The sequence below is a fragment of the Oncorhynchus keta genome, chromosome 14 (genome assembly GCF_023373465.1).
Source record: "Oncorhynchus keta strain PuntledgeMale-10-30-2019 chromosome 14, Oket_V2, whole genome shotgun sequence".
In the NCBI taxonomy this organism is placed as follows: Eukaryota; Metazoa; Chordata; class Actinopteri; order Salmoniformes; family Salmonidae; genus Oncorhynchus; species Oncorhynchus keta.
In genome coordinates, this window is record NC_068434.1 from 64,802,757 (window position 1) to 64,822,053 (window position 19,297).

Below are 19,297 nucleotides of genomic sequence, written 5' to 3' on the forward strand. Positions count from 1 at the left end.
GCCTGTGAGTGTTTCCTGGCCTTCACAGTGTGACTAGTTGAGATAGACTTGAAGTCTCCTTTCTGAGGAGGATGAACGTTGTTCTCTATGATTCAACCCCATGTGTTCCTGGTTCAAACGCTGGCTCTGCAGTAGGGTAAATAAACGTGATATTGTGCTGGGGACCGCAGGGCGTTGAGGTGGGGAAGTAGACTGGCCTGAACCCTGGAGACCTGATAGTCTCTGTTCTTCTCTCTCCCTCATCTCTGTAGGTAAACAACGTAGACTTTGCTAACATCATCCGAGAGGAGGCTGTGCTGTTCCTCCTAGACCTTCCCAGGGGTGAAGAGGTCACCATTCTGGCCCAGAAGAAGAAGGATGGTGAGTAACATGGCGAAAACAGATGTTAGATAAATGCACGTTGCGATCTTGACAGGGTCTGAGAGTGTATAGATTTGCGTTTGCACAGAAACACACATTTTAAGTTAACCTGGTTACATGAGAACTTTACACACACTTTCAATCGTATACCCAAACATTTTTCCCTACTTAATTTCTTCCTCTACCATTTTCCCTCAATTCCAGTTTACCGTCGGATAGTAGAGTCAGATGTGGGTGACTCGTTCTACATCCGGACCCACTTTGAGTATGAGAAGGAGTCTCCGTACGGCCTGAGCTTCAACAAGGGAGAGGTGTTCCGTGTAGTGGACACCCTCTACAACGGCAAGCTGGGCTCCTGGCTCGCCATACGCATTGGCAAGAACCACCAGGAGGTGGAAAGAGGCATCATCCCCAACAAGAACAGGTAGAATACAGGAGAGAGATGTCATCCCCAACAAGAACAGGTAGAATACAGGAGAGAGATGTCATCCCCAACAAGAACAGGTAGAATACAGGAGAGAGACGTCATCCCCAACAAGAACAGGTAGAATACAGCAGAGCCTACTCTGCGTAACCTATATCTCTGTGGAGACAAGAGGGTAGGGTAGGTAGAGTGGGGGGTCGACAGCATTAGTCAAATAAGACACCAGCAGCAGTCGGTGTAGAGATGGTAAACAACAACCCTAACATAAGGTGATGAACTAGGTTGTGTAAAGTAGGCCACATTAACATCACCCCTAGTCTCAATTACACGGGTGACAACTGCTCTAGTGAAAATGCATTTGCACTATGAGTCCTGTGAGGGTAGGAGACTATCTATTCATAATGAAACAGCAGACTGACAGAGTCCCTGTTGGAGTCTAGGCCTGGCCTGACCTACAGCCCCTGGCTATGTTTAGAGAGAGAGAGAGATTCCACACCATGGGGCAGATGGGAACCTCACAGTGCTCCCAACATACCAGCGTGACACAGATATTTATCACTTGCATACATTAACGTAACCATTATATGCGGTGCACCGGGGCTACTCTGCCACGTTGTGTCCCTAGCCATGCCAGTGTCCTCTTCAGTCAAATGTTGTTTTTTTACCACCCTTTTCTCCCCAACTTCCCGGTATCCAATTATTAGTAGTTACTGTCTTGTCTCATCGCTACAACTCCCGTACTGGCCCGGGAGAGACGAAGGTCGAGAGCCATGCGTCCTCCGAAACACAACCCAACCAAGCCGCACTGCTTCTTAACACAGCGCGCATCCAACCCGGAAGCCAGCCGCACCAATGTGTCGGAGGAAACACAGTACCCCTAGCGACCTGGTCAGCGTGCACTGCGCACGGCCCGCCACAGGAGTCGCTAGTGCGCGGTGAGAAAAGGATATCCCTACCGGCCTAACCCGGACAGCGCTAGGCCTATTGTGCGTCGCCCCATGGTCCTCCCGGTCGCGGCCGGCTGTGACAGAGCCTGGGCTCGAACCCAGAGACCACTGCACCACCCGGGAGGCTTTCAGTCAAATGTTTACTGAATTCTAGGTTCTATTAAGGTATAGAAGTATTTCACAATAGAATAGTGGTAACAGGGCCGTAAATGACACATTGGATAACTGCACTAATTCAAAATAAAGGGCATGTTGGCAGTTTCCACTGAAATCCAATCTTTGAATCCATTGCCTGTTGCCTGACACCTCTCCAATCGCCCTCCCACAGGGCAGAGCAGTTGTCCAGTGTGCAGTACACCCTCCCCAAAACGCCAGGGGGCGACAGGGCTGACTTCTGGAGGTTCCGTGGTCTGCGGACCTCCAAGAGGAACCTGAGGAAGAGCAGAGAGGACCTGTCTGCCCAGCCGGTCCAAACCAAGTTCCCTGCCTATGAGAGGGTGGTGCTGAGAGAGGGTAGGTGATCTCCAGAGCAGGGTCCATGGGATACGTCACAATACCTAAACTAGCTTACCACTGAGAATGCTTTCCCAGTACATTGCTTCATTCTAAAATGTATGCTAGTGTGAAAATTGGAATGCAGACATGTGTTTGCCTACAAATTTGACCTTGAGACCGTCAAATATGGTGTTTTGTGTCTTCTGTTATCTAGCTGGGTTCCTGAGGCCTGTGGTGATCTTTGGGTCCATCGCAGACGTGGCGAGAGAGAAGCTGGCCAGAGAGGAGCCTGACCTGTTTGAGCTTGCCAGTGAGTAGCCTTTAGCTAGCCATCTCACTGTCTGTCTCAGCCGTGTCACACACACACACACACACACACACACACACACACACACACACACACACACACAGCTGGAGTAACACAGTGCTTAGAGCAGCTCTGTGTTAGAGCCTAGAGGCCGCCCTCATCTGCCTACTCCAGGTCCACTTGAGGGAGTAGCTAGCATCTATAGCATGTAGTGTTCATTCTAATACCCGAAACAGTATTGAATTTAAATTTTCCGAAGTGCACTACTCCAAATTCCACATGTAAAGTGATTCCAGCCCTGGACATATTTTGCGTAACCTATATCTCTGTAAACCTTGTATTTTCTTTTCAGAAACACAGCAACATGAAGGAGTGGGAAGTATGTCATGAAGTGCATCAACTTGTTTGTATCAGTGCTAATTGATGCTAGTTAGCTAGGTGGTAGCCTACCCTCTGTACCGTAGATGTGTTTTCTGTAGTTGGTCATGTATGGCCTGATTCAGCCTGTAGGGAAGTTGTGGAATGACAATGTAGCTAGTTATGGAGCATGTACCCGTGGCACAGTCGCTATCCTATAGAAAATAAGCTGCATACATAACAGTACTAGTCTTCATTCTTAATTCCCAAGCTCCTAATGTCTGTGTGTGGATTACACCATAATCTGTATTTAAAATGTCAATGTTTACATTAGATTGGAGAAGATGCCTTATGCCATTGGTGTGTTTGATTGAAATTGTAAGGGCTAGTGATGTTAGCACTCTGCAATCTAAAATGCTGATTGAGTGGTGAAAGATCCTGTGATAAGTGTTGAGATCTGAGTAGTGAAACTGCACCCAGGTCAGCTGGCCTCTCAAAGGGTCATTACCTTATGTTGGCAGATAGACAGATAAGGCCAGGCTAGCCATGTTTAAACAATTCACCTTTTTAGAACATTCCCGCTTAACTCCCCTGACGTTTATATCCATTTTAAATTTGAATCATGACTCTATTTGAATTGATTCCCTATCTTCTTGAATGTGCATTATCCCACTTCAATGCTTTTCACACATGTAACACATTTCCTGCATTGCGGATTATACTATACTGTGATGTCTGTAGTTGCACGCGCACATTCATAATGACACTATTTTATGTTTTGAAATGTGCTTAAGGCATATTGCATGCACTAGGGTGAAGGTAATGAGCTGAGATGCATAGTGAGCTCTGCAGTAATATGACACCGTAACAATGTCCCTTCTCCCCCTCTGCAGAGAGTGAGCCCAAAGACGCAGGAAAAGACCAGCGCAGCTCCGGGATCATTCGCCTCCACACCATTAAACAGATCATTGACCGGGTGAGCGAGACTACTTACTACACGGATGCGCATACACACACACACACGCACGCACACGCGTATACACACACGCATGCACCCTGACAGAAAACCTCACAGACAGATCCCCTCTTAAAGCACATACAACACACATGCATAGATTGACTCATCCATGGCTCACTACTGCTCTCTGGTGTTCATGGGATAGTGTTTTTATTTGACCAATATATTAAAAATATAGTCTAAAACAGCAATCTGAGCAAACCTTTTATTAGTGTTAGTATTTAGATCAAATATTCTTATTTTTTTTGGGGGGGGGGTGTCCTTAGGACCGGCATGCTGTGCTGGACATCACCCCCAACGCTGTGGACCGTCTGAACTACGCCCAGTGGTACCCCATCGTGGTGTTCCTCAACCCAGACAGCAAGCAGGGCGTCAAGACCATGAGAACCAGGCTGTGCCCCGAGTCCAGGAAGTCAGCCAGGAAACTCTACGAGAGAGCCCTCAAACTGAGGAAGAACAACCACCACCTCTTCACCAGTGAGTTTCTATGGGAGGGAGGGGAAGAAAGAAATAGTGAGTGGATGGAGTTGTCAGGAGTGAGAGAGGCTAGGGCTGTGTGCTGTACTGTAGTGCGGACCAGGGGCGCAACTCCAGTTGGATAAACACTCCAAACAGCCTACCCGACCACTCTGAGGCGTCCGCACAGTTGCCTCTTTTTGTATCGCATTCCAATGCTAAAACTGGGTCGGACAAAAAAATGCAATTTCAGAATGTGGGGGGGGGCATGTCCCCCGTCCCCAGTGAAAGTTGCGCCCCTGGTGGGGACTATCAGCCGGTGGCACAGTACACTCAGTGTCTTAGCGGGGTGCAGTTCTGTGTCCCCTCCTCACGCAGGCAGGGCTGCTCAGGGCTCCGAGCTAACCTCCCACAGGACCCCAGCCGTCATTACCCATTCCCTGCACGTCCCTGCCCCGTATGAAATGGGAGGCGTGAATTCATTTTTCTACACACATCCAGCCTCTTCTTTCCCATCACCGTTGAGTTACTCCCTTATTCCACATGGGTCTGTAAATGAAGCACTGCCTGGTATTTTTTAGAACCAGCCTCGAGAGAGCGAGAACAACAGAGAGATGTGTCACCTGTGGTATCTGTCAGGTCAAACAGATTGACAGTTGCCAGGCAGCGCTATAGACCTTGAGTGTTGTTGGACTCATGACAGCTCATAGTTACAACAGTGGCAACAACCGGTGCTGAGACGAGACGAGCAGCTGGGATGATACAAGCAGTGATACTAGAAATAAGCTTTTCCCCTCATGTAGAGTAATAATTAATCATCAATATCTGAGTCAATGATATTTAGACATATCAATTAATTACTTGTTCAGGGCTTTGCTTCCCAAAAGGCATCTTAAGGTTAAGTTTTTGTCCTTCGTAGGAGCATCGTTACATCTCCTTAGCTGTTTCCCAAAAACATCGTTATTAATGTTGCACTTGAAAACGCTCGTAATCTAACGCCTGCCACAGACCACTCGTAGAACAGCTAAGTGCATCGCTTTTTTGCCCTCACACGTCACTTTCGACACAGAAGATCTTTGCAAAACACATAATTACATGGTTTATGTCTCTCTGTGACCACTGATAACTTCAGAACAAAGTTGACTGCAAATACAACGTTGCCAATGTCTTTACAATTGATCCAAACGAGCGACGTATAAAAAGATGATTCAAATTAACATCGAGATGACTGCATTAAAATATAAACATTAGTGAATAGGCCTATTTCAATCATATTGAAATACATTTCATGTTTAGTCAATTGAGTTCTATTTTGCTACTTGTAGGCTACTGTCTGTAGTTTGTCTCAATAAACAGAGTATACCAAACAAATATCTCTCTAGGAGCTAATCCGCCATCATTATTGTGAAAAATGTGAATGTTAAGGTAATATTCTAATGGAGAAAGCTGATCCTAGAACAGCGCTTCCTTTCTTTTGAGCCTATCAGTTTGGACACATGCTCCAACGGCATGATAATCGACCATTCTCTCGGTGTGGTGTTTTCAAAGTTCCATTGCTATCGGAAAACCAGGCTCTGATTTGTTAATCCTAATGGTTTTTCATGAGGTTATAAGAACAGTTTTTCAGTGATTATGAGAATTGTGTCATTGATTCTCTGTATTCATTTGAGAGGTGCTTTGTCTCTGCTCTTTCTCTTCTCTCTATCCTTCCCAAGCCACCATTAACATGAATAATATGAATGACGGGTGGTACGGTGCCCTGAAGGAGACCATTCAACAGCAGCAGAACCAGCTGGTGTGGGTTTCAGAGGGAAAGGTAGGACACTCAGCGCCGAGACTAACGTCATCAAACACTTTAATGTTAATGTTGTATTCAAAATAAATGTCAGACATTTTTAATATACAATGTATTTTGTGCATTAATATGTTTTTCTTTGCCATTAATTTCTCTTTGCCATTCATTTCTCGTTTTTCTTTGTCTCTCCTCACTGTAATGTTGCTGCTTCTGCTCTTTATCTCCCTTCCCCCTCTCTCTCTTGTCCCTCTCCCTCCCCTGCTGTCCTCCTGTCGTGTCTCCCCAGGCGGATGGTGCTCCAGATGATGACCTGGATCTGCATGATGACCGTCTGTCGTACCTGTCGGCTCCGGGCAGTGAGTACTCCATGTACAGCACGGACAGCCGCCACACCTCCGACTATGAGGACACGGACACAGAGGGCGGGGCCTACACCGACCAGGAACTAGACGAGACGCTGAACGACGAGGTGGGCCTGCCCACTGAGCCCGCCATCACCCGCTCCTCGGAGCCCGTCCGAGAGGACCCGCCAGTAATCCAGGAGCCCCTGGGGTACGGCGGGTACCAGCACACAGTGCAGCCCGACCCCCTGAACCGGATCGACCCAGCCGGATTCAAGGCACCAGCGGCCCAGCAGGTACCGTTTATGAGAGCCGTGCATCTGCCCTGTTGTCTCGAATCCGTGGTGTGCGTGAGGAGGGTGTTCTGGCGCCGCTATTGAAGCAGTGTTTTAAAACAGTATTATCTACTAACACAAAACAAACAAAAAAAGATGGAAAGAACATTTGTGTCCACTTAAGTATTTATTCACTATCGTTGTTTGTGTGCGTGTTTTTTTTATTTTTGAAAAAAAAAAAAAATGAAAAAAGCAAGAATAAGCTTGACTGTTATAATCAGTATTCACGACATGTGTTAGTGTGACTGTTATAATCCGTATTCACGACCTGTGTTAGTGTGACTGTTATAATCAGTATTCACGACATGCGTTAGTGTGACTGTTATAATCAGTATTCACGACATGTGTTAGTGTGACTGTTATAATCAGTATTCACGACATGCGTTAGTGTGACTGTTATAATCAGTATTCACGACCTGCGTTAGTGTGACTGTTATAATCAGTATTCACGACCTGTGTTAGTGTGACTGTTATAATCAGTATTAACGATCTGCGTTAGTGTGACTGTTATAATCAGTATTCACGACATGTGTTAGTGTGACTGTTATAATCAGTATTCACGACATGTGTTAGTGTGACTGTTATAATTAGTATTCACGACCTGTGTTAGTGTGACTGTTATAATCAGTATTCACGACCTGTGTTAGTGTGACTGTTATAATCAGTATTCACGACATGTTAGTGTGTCTGTTATAATCAGTGTTCACGACCTGTGTTAGTGTGTCTGTTATAATCAGTATTAACGACCTGCGTTAGTGTGACTGTTATAATCAGTATTCACGACCTTCGTTAGTGTGACTGTTATAATCAGTTTTCACGACCTGTGTTAGTGTGACTGCTATATCAGTATTCACGGCCTGCGTTAGTGACTTTATTATCAGTTTTCACGACCTGTGTTAGTGTGACAGTTATAATCAGTATTCACCACCTGTGTTAGTGTGACCGTTATAATCAGTATTCACCACCTGTGTTAGTGTGACTGTTATTATCAGTATTCACAACCTGTGTTAGTGTGACTGTTATAGTCAGTATTCACGACCTGTGTTAGTGTGACTGTTATAGTCGGTATTCACGACCTGTGTTAGTGTGACTGTCATAATCGGTATTCACGACCTGTGTTAGTGCGACTGTCATAATCAGTATTCACGACCTGTGTTAGGTGTGACTGTTTTTGTTTATGTCGATGTCCTCACTGACGAGAAGAAGTTTTGTGTCTGTCAAGTGTCTATATCGGTACCCACCTATGTGCTCTTCCTAGTTGTTTCACTTGTGATTGGGACTGATACCGTGATACCAGAAAGTATTATGTGCATGTTGGAAATGTCAGTGTTAACCACATATTGCTGTAAATGTATTTATCTGGGTCGATTCGGCCGTTATGATATCCACGAACAGTTTGTCTTCTGATGTGTAAGAGAAAAAAAGAAAAGCAAAACATTGTACTGTAATCTAGAATTAAAATCCAATCAGACTACATTAACAACAGAAACTTTGTCCTGTTGCGAATTCTTACGTGGCAGATTGAGCATCTAAAGCCATCAGTTGAATTTGGTCCGAGGATGGTGAGTTCATGAGTCGGTCGGTGGAGGAGGTACAGAGCAGGCTGTGTCACGCTGTAACGTTAACATTAGTGAGGGTGTATCCCTCATGCAGTAGCACCGTGTATTAAACGTTTCTGAACCACTTCACAGAATGAGAAAGCAGAGGCTGTCCCGGCCACCATGCCTATCCTCCCCCAGCAGCCTGAGCAGCCTGTGTTACTGGCTGAGACAGAGGCAGTGCCCCCTGCTGTCGACAACACCGTAAATGGTGTAGCTGGTTTGAGCCATGGTTTAAGCCTTGGCCCTATCGCTGCTCCCCAGAGCGAACCCAGTCCAGGCCCCGGCCCCGAGGCTGACTGGCTTAGGATGCCCACCCCTGATCTAGCTCAGCCCCTGGCCCCGGCCCCAACGCTCGAACCCGAACCCCTACAATCCGGACCGCCCAGTTCAGAACCACAGGTACCCATCGTCTGGACGTGGCCTGGCCCCGGCCGACCCCGCTGTCGGTCTGCTGTGGCCTGTCGCTGCCTGCCTGTGTACCGCCCGTCACACGCTTTCCTTTCACTCTTGCATGCCTGCCCGCTGTCCACTGTGTGCTTCTGAGAGAGAATGAGAGAGAGACTGTGTGTATCTGAGCACTCGTAAACAACAGTGGGCTTCTTGGAGGAGAATATAGACTGATTGCTGCATTGGTGTGGTACCTATATAGAGAAGAGCAGCGAAGAACCTGAGGCTCTCACTGTTGCTTACCCTCTTTGCATGGCTACAACATGTTTCACAGTTGGTTTCTCTTTTCTGTTTAAACGTAGCAATAGAACAGATAGTGGTGGTATATTGGTTGATGCAGACTGAATGGACCATTTAATTATATAGATTTATTTGGCGACATTCTCTTAAAGTCATCAATCAGTATTTTGGATATTTTATTGATGTTTTATTCCCTGAATTTGAAATGTAGCCATTCCGCTCCAACTGTGGAGTATACGTTTTATGGACTTTAAACATCCCATGAAGTTCAAGTAAATAATAACTTCAGAAAGTTATGTTGTTCAATGACTACTTTTCAAATGACATGGTTTTTAAAATGGTTTACATTGTACGATAAACATTTGCTGCTAAAGTTCCAGATATTTGATTTGGCTTGTAATTTTATCAAGATATATTTTTTTATTTTGTTTTGTCTCAACTTTGTTGGTTTTGTTTTTGGGTTGCAGTTTAAACTAAAGTGGTATGTTGTGTGTGTGTATATATTGATATATATGGAGAGCTCCTGTGCGTATTGGCTGCTGTGATCTGACATTCAGACCTGCATTCTATTTGACCTGACCTTTAACCCCTACCTCTGAGTGTCTCTATTTCAGGTCTCCCTGCTTCTCCTCTGCTTCCTTCTTCAGCCATTATTAATATTCTGTTTTAATATTCTACGTTGTCTTCTCTTACTTGATTGTTATATTTATATACACATTTATTTCTTGGATGTGTGCTACTGGTTGCTCTTGTCCCATTACTCACCATTTGTTTATTCCATTGTCTATTTCCTCAGATGTACAAGAAGGATCCCTACCTGGAGGAGCCAATCAGAGTGAACCATGGTGGTGTAAAGCCGTCTCCGGCGATGGGGCCTCCCATGACCTACGAGTCCCAGCCTCCGTACCAGGACCAACACCCGTACAGAGATTACGATCACCCGCCTAACCGCTACGACGGGGGTGGCTACCTCGAACCAAAGTATCGTAACTTCGACTCTCAACTGCACCACGAGAAAAGCGTGCCTCACTACGATGACCAGTGGCCTCCGTACAACCAGCAGACCTCTGGCCCACCACCCCACCAGCAACAGCAACCTCCTGGGCATGGCTACGACCCCCGGCTGTCCTACGAAGACGGACCCAAGCAAGACTACAGCCCTCCTCAGCCGCGCTATGATGAGGCCCCGCTGGGCTACAACGGACGACCTCGCTACGGAAAGCCTGCAGGACCAGGACCCATCCGCTACGATGAGCCTCCTCCATCCGGCCCAGGGGGCTACGCTCCTCTACGTTACGACCAGGAGCCTCACCCGTATCCCCCTGCAACACGCTCTCCAGAGCCCCCTAAACAGTACTACCAGGGGGAGCCTGCCCAGCGGCCAGGACCTGGGCCGGCCTACAACCAGGCACCACCTCAGCACCGGGGCTACAAGCTCCCGCCCCAACAGTACGAACCCATCATGAACTTTGACGCCCCCGTGCCCGCCCCCAAACCACAACCAGAGGCTCTCCGTCCCTCACCTGGGGACACGGTGATCACTACAGCCCCCAATCTCCTTCCCCCTCCCCCCAGAGTGGAGCTGGAGGACGACCCGGCCATAAGGGCCCAGTCGGTGCTGTCCAGGGTCAAGATGTTCGAGAACAAGCGCTCTGTGTCTGTGGACCGAGCCAAGGAGGCAGGGGACACCTTCGGGCTCAGGGTAAGCATCTGGAAAACACCTCACTCTTGTGCACGTATGTAATGCTCAGTGCTTGGCCTGGGCAGGAGCTCAAATATTCCTGTTCCTCTTCTAGAATATTAGCTCATGTATTGTGGAGCTTCTGCACCTAAATACAAACAGTACTCAAAATGAGTAGCGGAACCTATTTCAGTCCAAGTCAAGCACTGGCAATGCTCACAGGATTACCTGACCCAGACCTCTTCTAATTATATGTGGTTGGTCCAAGTCATGTCCGTAAATGTTTACTTTTCCAGGAATTTTATTTGCATTTCAATCTTGCTCCCACAGTCAGCAGATCTGCCCACCAAACCAGGTGCGTGCATTCCTAAAGCCAACTCGCTCAGCAATCTGGACCAGGAGAAGTCGTTCAGGTAATGAGTCATAATGGAGTACTGCACTGAGACCCCCCCCCCCCACAAACATACTACATCACACCACAGAACAGCTGCTTTATCTTTGAGTGCCTGATGTGTTTGTTAGGGCTGTCAGGTGATCCACTCTGAAGTGGATAATAGGGCTTAGAAAAGTAAATGACTTTTGAAGATATGACAGTGTACTGTATTGTATGGCTGCCATCTTGCATGCGCCGCCCCAACTTAGCTATTATTTTGGCGTTGATCTACTTTTTTTGCACTAAATGTATCTGCTATCATTACATATGATCGTCAAATACTTTTGAACATCAGGCTGGCTGTTACTAAACTAAATTCTGGATTCAACTTCGACTCATCTGCCCTGGGCTCTTTGTGTACCTCCAACCAAATCTTCGGGGCTACCCAAGAAGAAACGCAGGCGAAAACGAGGCAGGAGAGCGGGCGTCCTGGTGAGACAAAGGCAAAAGGAAAACCAGCCACAACTTCCCTTCATTCTTTTGGCCAATGTACAGTCACTTGATAATAAGATGGATGACCTCTCGCAGATTTGGGAACAACGGGACTCTCCTAATTGCAATATCCGATGTTCACCGAGCAGACAGGACATCTGATTCAGGGAAATCCAGAGGGGGAGGGGTATGTCTCTTCATCAACAGCAAATTGTGTGCAGAATCTAGCACAGTGAAATGGAGTTTCACGTCTTGAAATACCTGATGGTCAAATGCTGACCTTTTTACCTCCTGAGATACTTTTGATCTGTTATTGTGACTTCTGTATATATTCCACATCAGGAGAACAACAACAAGCTGACACTTGTCCTTCTGTAGCTCAGTTGGTAGAGCATGGCGCTTGTAACGCCAGGGTAGTGGGTTCGATTCCCGGGACCACCCATACGTAGAATGTATGCACACATGACTGTAAGTCGCTTTGGATAAAAGCGTCTGCTAAATGGCATATATTATTATTATTATTTATATTATTACTTGATGAACTGTACAAGGCTATAAATAAGCAGGGAACCATGCACCCGGATGCTGCTTTTCTTGTTGCCAGTGATTTTAATTCCATGCCACTCCTGCTTCCTGTTTACAAACAAAAACTCAAACAGGAAGACCCATGATGTGCTCCATAGAAAAATGGTCTACCAGAACAGAAGCTATTCTACAGGACTGCTTTGCTAACGCTGACTGGAATATGTTCATCAGGAAATGCATCACTGATGTTGTCTCCACAGTGAAGGTTTGCTACTTCCCCAAACAAAAACCCTGAATTAACACAGAGGTGCGTGCTAAGCTAAAAGACATCTACTGCTCACAGGGCTATAGCAGCCAACCACGAGGCAATGGCTGAGGACACGATTGCATACAAGAAGTCCCGCTAGACCTCTGCAGAGCCATCGAACAAGCAAAAGGGCAAGATCTGAACAAGGTAGCATCCTATTATAGTGGCTCTGACGCATGTGGCAAGGGCTACAGTAAATGATGGACTACAAAGGAAGCCGTGATCTGCCTAACGGTGCCTCTCTACCAGACAATCTCAATGTTTTTTATGCATGCTTCGACTAAAACAACACAGAGCTCAGCATGAGGGGCCCCCGCTGAGGAGCCGGAGGACTGGGTGATCTCTCTCTGAGGCTGACATGAGTAACGTTTTTTAAGTGGGTCAACACTCGTAAGGCTGCAGGGCCAGACGGTATTCCAGGGTGTGTCCTCGGGGCATGTGCAGACCAGCTGGCAGGCTTCTTCAAGGACATATTCAACCTCTCCTCTCCTCCTCTCCCAGTCGGTAATCCCCATGTTTCAAGCTGACTACCATCATTCCTGTTCCTAAAAACTCTTAAGGCATCCTGCCACATTGACTCCCGTCCTGTAGCACTCACATCTGTAATAATTAGGTGCTTTGAAAGGTTGGTCATGGCACACATGAACATCATCCCAAACACCCTAGACCCACTCCAATTTGCGTACCACCCCAACCGATCCATAGATGATGCGATATCAATTGCACTCCACACTGCCCTCTCCCACCATAGTGCCCTCCAAGTTCATCATCAAGCTCGGGACCCTGGGACTGAACACCTTCCTCTGTAACTGGATCCTGGACTTCCTGATGGTTGACCCCAGGTGGTAAGAGTAGGCAACAACACCTCCACCTTGCTGACCCTCAACAAGGGGGCTCCTCACAGACCCACTCTGTGTGTGCTTAGCCCCCTCCTGTACTTCCAGTTCACCCACGACTGACCACGCACGACTCCAACTCCAAGTTTGCTGACGACACAGCGGCGGTAGGCCTGATCACCAATGGCGAAGACAGAAAGTAGGTCAGAGACTTCCAGGACAACAACCTCTCCCTCAACGTCAGCAAGACTAACGAGCTGATCTCGGACTACAGGAAACGGGAGGGTGCACACCCTCATCGACAGGGCTGCAGTGGAGAACGTCAAGAGCTTCAAGTTACTGTGTCCACATCACTGAGGACTTAACATGGTCCTCTCATACGAGCACAATTGTGAAGAAGGCACAGTAGTGCCTCTTCTTCCTCAGGAGACTGAAACGATTTGACATGCCCCCTCCGATCCTTAGGAACTTTTACAGCTGAACCTTCAAGAGTATTCTGACTGGTTGTATCATCGTCTGGTATGGCAACTGCATCGTCCTCGACCCGAAAGCCCTACATAGGGAGGTGCGGACAGCACAGTGCGTCACTGGGGGTGAGCTCCCAGCCATCCGGGATGTACATTCCAGGGTGTGTCTGAGAACTGTTCTCCATACTCCTGTCCTGCAGGTGGTACAGTTGCATCGAGGCTCAGACCACCAGAATCCTAAACCATGGGTTCTGATAAGGTTTTTGGTCTGGGGACCACCATTTGTGTTATCAAATTCAGAACACAACTAGAGTTAAATAAAAATCGCATACATAGAGATTTACCATGGCCGGGCGAACCAAGTCTTGGGAAGTGGGGATGAACATTTTAAAGGCTCGCTACTTGGCATTGGAGAGAAAAAATGTCAGTTGTCAAGCTAATTTCCAGCAATTCAACCTATTTTTCCATGAGGCAGAGAGAGATCCTTGCCGTTTTAAAGCTTAAAGTAACGTCGTGTTTCCAAATTTCTATACAATATGACCTATAATTAACAATTACAATATGAGTGAAATAGTTTTCCTTCCAAAAATGGTAAAAGTCAGTTTTTCTATGTTGGAATGGTGTAGGCATACCTCGGGGGAGAACGACTGCCCTCTCTCATTGAAGCCACAGAGTTTCAAGGCCGACCGCGGTAATTGCAGGCATTGTTATCAAAAACAGGATCCCATTACAGTGAATTGAAAATCTGCAAACTTTGTGTAAATAAAATATTGAAGACAATCATGATACAAATAATAGCTTCTAATACAGCAAATGTATTTTCTTGAATCCATTATTTAACTAGGCAAATCAGTTAATAAGAACAAATTCTTACAATGCTACTTGGCATTGTAAGGAAACACTTTGAAGTTTGTAGAAATGTGAAATGAATGTAGGAGAATATAAGACAGCAGGGATTCAAACTGTAGAACCCAGTTCCTACATTTGAATATAAAAAATGATTTTATCAAACAAAACTATGCAACATTTTATCTCTGGGACCCTCAGGAGGACAAATCAGAGCAAGATTACTGAATGTAAGTACATTATTTACCTTCAGAGGTGAATGTATCAAACCAGTTGCCATGATAAACGTTTTTTGGTGTTGTGCACTCTTCTCAAACAATAGCATGGTATTTCTTCACTGTAATAGCTACAACAATTTAAGCTTTTTGACCATATAAGACATGTCTATGTCCTGGAAAGTTTGCTGTTACTTACAACGTCATTCTAGTCACATTAGTGCAGGTCAACAACAATCGTCCCGGTATAGGGACACCGATCCGTAGAGGTTAACAGAATATTAATTTTGAAGTTAGAGTTTCACTGGCCAGTTACTTTAAATTACAGTGCATTGGAGAGCAAGATAATTATTGATTAGCTGTATTACTACACTGCTGTTAATTGATTGATTGCCATTAGTATGTACTGTATCTATTTATCCTTCTACTGATCTACTATCACTCCTGTTTACATGTATATTACCATAAGTATGTATTCCTGCTACCAGTCACTTTTCAGACCTGTTTACATGACACTTGCACACTCACATTAACACTGAAATACACACTCACCACCACTGATGCTGCTGTCATACTGCTTACTATTATTATTATTTATCCTGCTACCAGTCCTAATCCCTGTCTACATGTACATATCTACCTTAAGTACTCCAGTATCCCTGCACATTGTGCATGTACCCTGTATATAGCTCCCTCATATTTCTTGTGGTTTTTTTGTTTGTATTTTCTTATTAGTTCTACTTTTTTATATGAGTACTGCACTGTTGGGTAGGGCTTGCAAGTTAAGCGTTTAACTGCCGTAAAACAATGCCACTGCCTACCACTGCTACTGTTTGTTGATTTTGAAGCTCCACTCGGTGGAAACTAAGAGAAACTACCTTCCAACTCTGCACACTGACTGATGTGCAGAGTTGGACGTTTTTACTCTTTTAGTAATATGCTGTATGCGTATTGCAGAGGCTGTCCTGTACACATGTTTATCATTGAAGCACTGATGTTTTCATTGTAGTTCTGTTTGATTTGTTATATGCTAAATTGTAGTGATTTAGAGATCGAAACAAACGCCCCACAATATATTTTAGAGGAATTTCTTTATGTATGGTTTATCTGGTATTTAATTAACCTCCCAACATTGCCTCATCCCTTCTTTCTCTCTCCTCAGAGTCCCTGAGCCTCAGAAGGCCCGAGAGGTGTCCGATGATGACATAGTGCGCTCTAACCACTATGACCCAGATGAAGACGAGGAGTACTACAGGAAACAGCTGTCCTACTTTGACCGGCGCAGCTTGGACGCAGGCAAGGCACCTCCTCAGACAACACCTGTCATCGTAACCAAACCTGCTGCTCAACCACAAGCACATCCCGGATACAACTACCCAAGGTAACTCACTCCCACGCGTCACTCTCTCTGGGATATGTGGTAGGAAATCAAATCACTGTAGTGAGAGACTGAGTATGTGAGTGGAGTGGAGTGGAGTGGAGCCCGCTCCAGTAGCGCTCACTTCATGAGCTCAGGGCATGCCCGGCCCAGCATGCATTTTTTTGTCTACTTGTGTGCTGCTGTAGCCCCTTGCTTTAGCTACTGTCATATAGTATGCTAAATGTTTTCATAAAGAAACTGATAAAACACACAGGTGAAAAATCAAGGTGACATACAAAGATGAGGAGGAACAAGAGCAAGAGGGAGTGCAGTGATGTAGTATCCACAACTAAATCATCATTGTGGAATTTGAAAAGACAGGTTTCCCAAAAGCATGATGGTGTACGTACTACGTGCACATGCTAACAGAAAGGAATGAGGTGGGTAACTAGCTAAGTGTATCATTGTAGCAAAGTATTTACAAACTCAAGATCAGATCTCTAAAAGGTTAAGTTAATTTTCATTCTATTATCTATACAATGGGCCATCATTGATTTTGACCCAATAGTCCTGGCATATTACCTCTTCCAAGGATCTTTCTGTTTTGATAGGGTTATTTTACCTAAAATCCTTTAGGCCTACCAACAGGAAAAACAAAGAAAAAAACTATGCATCCCTGCCTGGCCTGGCAAGAGTGTTTAGGGGGGTGTTTATCATCACCAGTGGCGCTGAGAGGGTACTCTCCGCTATTGGTCTGCTCTCCAGGCTTTCCAGGTACCATCACATGAAGCCACAGACTCATGTTTCTAACAATTAAATTCAAAGACACTGTAGATGGAGCCTAATAAGGCATTTTATCGGTTTAATTTGTATCTAATTTTAAGTAAATCACAGCCTATATGTGCAATATATAGACTATAATGATTTAATACAACAAAATGTTTTTTAAGTGCTGAGCGCTTTTTTTTTTTTTTTTTTTTTTAACCTTTATTTAACCAGGCAAGTCAGTTAAGAACATATTCTTATTTTCAATGACGGCCTGGGAACAGTGGGTTAACTGCCTGTTCAGGGGCAGAACGACAGATTTGTACCTTGTCAGCTCGGGGGTTTGAACTCGCAACCTTCCGGTTACTAGTCCAACGCTCTAACCACTAGGCTACGCTGCCGCCTCTGACAGCCTAGTGTCGCACTCGCAAATGTTTCAACATTTATTTCTTTGTAGGCTACAACCTTGAAATAATATAGCCTACATAATTTATTTTTGGCTACGTGTCTGACTCCTGACCCATTTGGGTTTCAATACTTTAAACCCAAATGGTAGGTCCAGGTTGTCACTAAAATCGATGGGTGTTGGTTAAATTGTGATTTTAATTAATGGAGCAAATTTGGAGCAGCATTTTATTATTATTTTTCTTCTTTTGAGAGAGGAGCGTTTTTTAGCGGAGCGGTTGGAAAGCTCCGCTCACAAACTCTGGTGGGAAACACAATATATCTTACTCTCCCCCTGCAGCACACTCACCAGGCAGAAACCTCATGGGGATCTAAAGCTTTTTATCTTGGCTACACACACACACACACTACTCCTGGGGTCTAAAGCTAGGCTACGGTATGTCTCTCAGCAACACACACTGCCGCCAACAGAACATTGATTCACCCTGCCTTGGAAATGGTCCTCTTCTAGTTGAAAGGACAGAGTTGGGGGTTGGCCCATACTGACAAATGAAAAACTAAGTTTTGAAGGCAAGCTGTGTTTTTTTTGTTATCCTCCTGGGCGGCAGTAGAAGGGTTACTTTGATGTACCACACTGTGTGCAATCTCCGCTTCAGTCAAAGACCATGCCAAAGATACAAGATTAAGTGTGGGAAGGGAAAGATACCATCACAGTATTATCTTATTCGTTCTTTCAACTATCAACAATAGGTTTCATTGTTCATACAAGGTGTTTACCACTGTAAAACTTGCCTCGGGATATTCAGGCTACTTTGGATGTCAAAGCTGCACTGTATGCGCCAGTATTGCTATTTGCTTCAGTATTGCTGTGCTCCATTCTCCTATGTGTTGTTTTGACAAACTTATTTTTAGTAGGGCCATGTCTACATGGTTTTTGCCCCATTCTGTAATTACCTAATTAACAAAACCATTCACTTGTAACTGCTACAAAATGATCAATTGCACTGTAAGGTTTTATGGGCACTAGTCGTGGAAAGCATATTTTAAAGTGTGTTTTGTAGGTGTGACAAACTGTGATACATTATAACCCTGGCCTGAATTATTCTTTACCTTAAACCCAAATGTTTGTGCCATCGTTGTGACATTGGTTGAATGTGCTCTTGTGTTTTCTTTATAGGGCAGAGTCAGTGGAGAAGGTCAGTCCTGTGGAGAGGAGATATGAACCCGTTCCCCAGGTTACCCCCGCTGCCCCACCTGCCATACTACCCAAACCCACCTCATCTGAGGGTAAGCACTATAGTGTAGGACACACACTAGTCTAGTTCTACATGCGGTATTTTCATCTATAAATATAATACACACACACACACACACTGACTCACTTACCAGATCCCCATGACTCTCCCAAAGCAGACACAGTCACGACCAACTACCTGCCCCAGAAGAGTTACCCTGAGAAGTCTCCAGTGAACGGTATGGCAATGAAGGACCAGCCCAAGGCCCCGGCCAATACTAGCTACAACCGCTACGTCCCCAAGCCCTACACCAACTCCGCCAAGCCCTTCGAGAGGAAGTTTGACAGCCCCAAGTTCAACCACAACCTGTTGCCCAACAACAAAACAGACCTGACCCCAGCCATCAAGGCCCCAGCCAACAGCACAGCCCCAGCCAAGCCCCAGATCTCCCCCCAGCCTACAGACCTGGACTCTGGCATGGACACCTTCACACGCACCATGGACAACAGGTCCAAGTACCAGCACAACAACATCAACGCTGTGCCCAAGGCCATCCCTGTCAGGTGAGAGGATTCAACATCACCCCCTAGAGGGGCATCCTACCCACTGGCTGAACTATACTGGGTTCAGTTATAATATGTAGATTATAGTGTTATCACCTCGCTTC

At 45.6% G+C, this 19,297-nt stretch overlaps 1 protein-coding gene across 15 annotated transcripts in view; it reads left to right on the forward strand.

Annotated features, from left to right (window-relative positions):
- The window catches only part of tjp1a (tight junction protein 1a), a 161,409-nt gene that overhangs the window by 134,410 nt on the left and 7,702 nt on the right, over positions 1 to 19,297 (forward strand). For 8 of the 15 annotated variants that reach the window (XM_052462138.1, XM_052462135.1, XM_052462142.1 and 5 more), the window contains 15 exons: positions 252 to 360; positions 565 to 784; positions 2,060 to 2,244; positions 2,441 to 2,536; positions 2,886 to 2,912; positions 3,784 to 3,866; positions 4,175 to 4,385; positions 6,080 to 6,180; positions 6,446 to 6,796; positions 8,527 to 8,835; positions 9,920 to 10,825; positions 11,135 to 11,217; positions 16,028 to 16,246; positions 18,573 to 18,682; positions 18,806 to 19,193. In XM_052462138.1, coding sequence (XP_052318098.1) covers positions 252 to 360; positions 565 to 784; positions 2,060 to 2,244; positions 2,441 to 2,536; positions 2,886 to 2,912; positions 3,784 to 3,866; positions 4,175 to 4,385; positions 6,080 to 6,180; positions 6,446 to 6,796; positions 8,527 to 8,835; positions 9,920 to 10,825; positions 11,135 to 11,217; positions 16,028 to 16,246; positions 18,573 to 18,682; positions 18,806 to 19,193 — 3,398 coding nt within the window. The remainder of the gene's footprint in view (positions 1 to 251; positions 361 to 564; positions 785 to 2,059; positions 2,245 to 2,440; positions 2,537 to 2,885; positions 2,913 to 3,783; positions 3,867 to 4,174; positions 4,386 to 6,079; positions 6,181 to 6,445; positions 6,797 to 8,526; positions 8,836 to 9,919; positions 10,826 to 11,134; positions 11,218 to 16,027; positions 16,247 to 18,572; positions 18,683 to 18,805; positions 19,194 to 19,297) is intronic. The other 7 variants (XM_052462140.1, XM_052462141.1, XM_052462150.1 and 4 more) reach the window with 4 other exon arrangements.